The following is a 4,724-nucleotide window of genomic DNA, read 5'->3' as shown; positions in this document are numbered from 1 at the left end:
ACTGACACGCTGACAGACACGCTGACAGACACAGTAACTGACACGCTGACAGACACGCTGACAGACACAGTAACTGACATGTTGACACGCTGACAGACACAGTAACTGACATGTTGACACGCTGACAGACGCTGACAGACACAGTAACTGACATGTTGACACGCTGACAGACGCTGACAGACACAGTAACTGACATGTTGACACGCTGACAGACGCTGACAGACACAGTAACTGACACGCTGACAGACACAGTAACTGACACGCTGACAGACACACTAACTGACACGCTGACAGACACAGTAACTGACACGCTGACAGACGCTGACAGACACAGTAACTGACACGCTGACAGACACAGTAACTGACACGCTGACAGACACAGTAACTGACACGCTGACAGACACAGTAGCTGACACGCTGACACGCTGACAGATACAGTAGCTGACACGCTGACACGCTGACAGATACAGTAGCTGACACGCTGACACGCTGACAGACACAGTAACTGACACGCTGACGGACACAGTAACTGACACGCTGACGGACACAGTAACTGACACGCTGACGGACACAGTAACTGACAGACACAGTAACTGACAGACACAGTAACTGACATGCTGACGCTGACATGCTGACACCTTGACAGACACAGTAACTGACATGCTGACGCTGACAGACACAGTAACTGACACGCTGACAGACACAGTAACTGACATGCTGACAGACACAGTAACTGACAGACACAGTAACTGACATGCTGACACCTTGACAGATACAGTAACTGACATGCTGACGGACACAGTAACTGACAGACACAGTAACTGACGTGCTGACAGACACAGTAACTGACAGACACAGTAACTGACACGCTGACAGACACAGTAGCTGACATGCTGACATGTTGACTGACACGCTGACAGACACGCTGACTGTCACAGTAACTGACACGCTGACTGACACGCAGACTGACACAGTAACTGACATGCTAACAGACACACTGACACACTACGGCCGTAGGTGACGGCGTAGGGTAGGGGGCATTTGACATGACATTTTAACTTACATGCTGATGTATCTGTGTGTATTTTCCCGTGTATTACTGCAGTAAAAGTATCCTTGAGGAGTACTGTGAGATCAGCAGCCTGCTGACGGAGGACATTGTTAAAGTCCACCAGGAGATCTCGGCCGCTGTGGAGCAGATCGACCCGCTGACGGAGTACCAGCACTTCATCGACACCTACAGGTCAGAAATCACATTGCATCCGTCCGACTGGTTATTGTCTTAACAGCGTGTCCGTGGCTGTCCTGGTTGCCGTGGTAATGGCGTCTGTCCCCCCTCAGGTCTCCGGAGACGCCCGAGGCAAACGTGGAGTTTGACGCATCTCTATTGGAGGAGACGGACAACCTGCCTGCCAATGAGATCCTCTGGAACACGCTGACAGCCGACAGCCTACAGGCCATGTGAGCTACTGCAAAATAAAAGCATCCTGTTTCCTGTACCCTTCCAGAGTAAAAGCCTCCGGGTTTAAACTCCTTCCAAGACCTTACAAAGGTCCCAAAACTTTCCAGGACAGCCCAGGAATATTTTTTGGAAAGGTTTTAATACTTGGAAATGATAAAAGCTTGTGGAAGAATTTATAACCTTGTATAAATATAAAAACTTTCTAGCCTCTGTTATCTTAATTTGACTTTAAATGTCTGTTTATTTGTTTGTGTTCCAGGTTGTCGTCGGCGACGGAGGAGCTGGAGCTGACTCAGCAGAATCTGCGGACGAAGGAGGCGCTGGCGGACGACCTCGATGCCAGAATCCAGACGAGTCAGCAGAACGCCGAGAGGAAGAGCGAGTGAGTGGACGAGTCAGACGACGAGAGAAGAAGAACGTGCTCTCTCTCTCTCTGACTCTCTGTGTCTCTCGCCCTCAGCTGTGTCCTGCTGCTCAGTCAGAAGCTCTCTCTGCTCGAACTTCATCACGCCGTCCAATCGCTACACGGCTCCGAGGCCCGCCTCGTTTCCCAGAAGGCTCTGCTGGACGCCAAGATGGCATCCGCTGCCGCCTCGCCACCTCCACCGCCGCCTCCTCCTGCGCTGCCGTATGAGGACGACACCCGCTCCGTCGGATCCACAGTAAATATTTAGTTATTGATAATGGATTGATCTGGCACACAACTGGCAGGAAGAGCTGCCCTTTCAAAATAAAGGCCACACACAGAGCTCAGCTGGATGACTTGTGTCTGAACGTGTGTCTCCAGGATAAAACCAAGGACAGGAGCTCTCGCTTCGACACCCTCCGCAACTCTCTGGTCGGGATGATCCGCACCCCCAAAGCCATGTTGGGCTCCTCCACATCGGTGAGACGCCTGCCATCACTGCCTGTCTCTCCTGCCTGCCTCACTTGTCTCTCCTGTCTGTCCTGCCTGTCTGTCCTGCCTGTCTTGCCTGCCTGTCTCTTCTGCCTGTCTCACCTGTCTCTTCTGCCTGTCTCTCCTGCCTGGCTCACCTGTCTCCTCTGCCGGTCTCACTTGTCTTTCTTTCCTGTCTCTTCTGCCTGTCTCTCCTGCCTGGCTCACCTGTCTCTCCTGCCTGGCTCACCTGTCTCCTCTGCCGGTCTCACTTGTCTTTCTTGCCTGTCTCTTCTGCCGGTCTCTCCTGCCTGTCTCACCTGTCTCTCCTGCCTGTCTCACCTGTCTCTCCTGCCGGTCTCACCTGTCTCTTTTGCCTGTCTCACCTGTCTCTCCTGCCTGTCTCTCCTGCCTGGCTCACCTGTCTCTCCTGCCTGTCTCTCCTGCCTGGCTCACCTGTCTCTCCTGCCCGGCTCACCTGTCTCTCCTGCCTGGCTCACCTGTCTCTCCTGCCTGTCTCTCCTGCCTGTCTCAACTGTCTCTTTTGCCGGTCTCTCCTGCCTGTCTCTCTGGTCTCTCCTGCCTGTCTCTCCGGTCTCTCCTGCCTGTCTCACCTGCCTGGCTCTCCTGCCTGTCTCACCTGTCTCTCCTGCCTGTCTCTCCTGCCTGTCTCACCTGTCTCTCCTGCCTGTCTCACTTGTCTCGCCTGTCTCTCCTGCCTGTCTCGCCTGTCTCTCCTGCCTGTCTCGCCTGTCTCTCCTGCCTGTCTCGCCTGCCTGTCTCTCCTGTCTCACCTGCCTGTCTCTCCTGTCTCGCCTGTCTCTCCTGTCTCTCCTGCCTGTCTCTCCTGTCTGGCTCTCCTGCCTGTCTCTCCTGCCTGGCTCTCCTGTCTGTCTCTCCTGTCTGTCTCTCCTGCCTGGCTCTCCTGCCTGGCTCTCCTGCCTGGCTCTCCTGTCTGTCTCTCCTGCCTGGCTCACCTGCCTGGCTCACCTGGCTCTCCTGCCTGGCTCACCTGGCTCTCCTGCCTGGCTCACCTGGCTCTCCTGCCTGGCTCACCTGGCTCTTTTGCCGGTCTCACTTGTCTCTCCTTCCTGTCTCTCCTGCCTGGCTCTTTTGCCGGTCTCTCCTGCCTGGCTCTTTTGCCGGTCTCTCCTGTCTGTCTCTCCTGCCTGTCTCACCTGTCTCTCCTGTCTGTCTCTCCTGCCTGGCTCTCCTGTCTGTCTCTCCTGCCTGTCTCGCCTGTCTCTCCTGCCTGTCTCTCCTGCCTGTCTCACCTGTCTCTCCTGTCTGTCTCTCCTGCCTGGCTCTCCTGTCTGTCTCTCCTGCCTGTCTCGCCTGTCTCTCCTGTCTGTCTCTCCTGCCTGTCTCTCCTGTCTCACCTGCCTGTCTCTCCTGTCTCGCCTGTCTCGCCTGTCTCTCCTGCCTGTCTCTCCTGTCTGGCTCTCCTGTCTGGCTCTCCTGTCTGGCTCTCCTGCCTGGCTCTCCTGTCTGGCTCTCCTGCCTGGCTCACCTGTCTGGCTCTCCTGCCTGTCTCGTCTGGCTCTCCTGCCTGGCTCACCTGTCTGGCTCTCCTGCCTGGCTCACCTGTCTGGCTCTCCTGCCTGGCTCACCTGTCTGGCTCACCTGTCTGGCTCACCTGTCTGGCTCTCCTGTCTGTCTCTCCTGCCTGTCTCGCCTGTCTGGCTCTCCTGCCTGTCTCGCCTGTCTGGCTCGCCTGCCTGTCTCACCTGTCTCTCTTGTCTGTCTCTCCTGCCTGGCTCACCTGCCTGGCTCACCTGTCTGGCTCTCCTGCCTGTCTCGTCTGGCTCTCCTGTCTGGCTCGCCTGTCTCTCTTGTCTGTCTCACCTGCCTGGCTCACCTGTCTGGCTCTCCTGCCTGTCTCGTCTGGCTCTCCTGCCTGTCTCGCCTGTCTCTCCTGTCTGGCTCACCTGTCTGGCTCTCTGCCTGTCTCGTCTGGCTCTCCTGCCTGTCTCGCCTGTCTCTCCTGTCTGGCTCGCCTGTCTCTCTTGTCTGTCTCTCCTGCCTGTCTCGTCTGGCTCTCCTGCCTGTCTCGCCTGGCTCTCCTGTCTGGCTCGCCTGGCTCTCCTGCCTGGCTCACCTGCCTGGCTCACCTGTCTGGCTCTCCTGCCTGTCTCGTCTGGCTCTCCTGCCTGTCTCGCCTGTCTCTCCTGTCTGGCTCACCTGTCTGGCTCACCTGTCTGGCTCTCCTGCCTGTCTCGTCTGGCTGGCTCACCTGTCTGGCTCTCCTGCCTGTCTCGTCTGGCTCTCCTGCCTGGCTCACCTGTCTGGCTCTCCTGCCTGGCTCACCTGTCTGGCTCTCCTGTCTGGCTCTCCTGCCTGTCTCGTCTGGCTCTCCTGCCTGGCTCACCTGCCTGGCTCACCTGT

At 56.6% G+C, this 4,724-nt stretch overlaps 1 protein-coding gene across 1 annotated transcript; it reads left to right on the top strand.

The window, feature by feature from the left end:
- Positions 1 to 1,105: 1,105 nt before the first annotated feature.
- LOC123965808 (tyrosine-protein kinase Fer-like) lies at positions 1,106 to 2,348 on the top strand (the record flags this gene model as incomplete). The annotated part of the gene is made up of 5 exons (XM_046042161.1): positions 1,106 to 1,243; positions 1,342 to 1,461; positions 1,722 to 1,844; positions 1,923 to 2,124; positions 2,250 to 2,348. Coding segments are annotated over 5 exons (682 nt in total), but the record flags the coding sequence as incomplete, so codon positions are not given.
- Positions 2,349 to 4,724: the final 2,376 nt, after the last annotated feature.

Source organism: Micropterus dolomieu, unplaced genomic scaffold, assembly GCF_021292245.1.
Source record: "Micropterus dolomieu isolate WLL.071019.BEF.003 ecotype Adirondacks unplaced genomic scaffold, ASM2129224v1 contig_11367, whole genome shotgun sequence".
Lineage (NCBI taxonomy): Eukaryota > Metazoa > Chordata > Actinopteri > Centrarchiformes > Centrarchidae > Micropterus > Micropterus dolomieu.
This window is presented reverse-complemented; position numbering and strand designations above follow the sequence as displayed.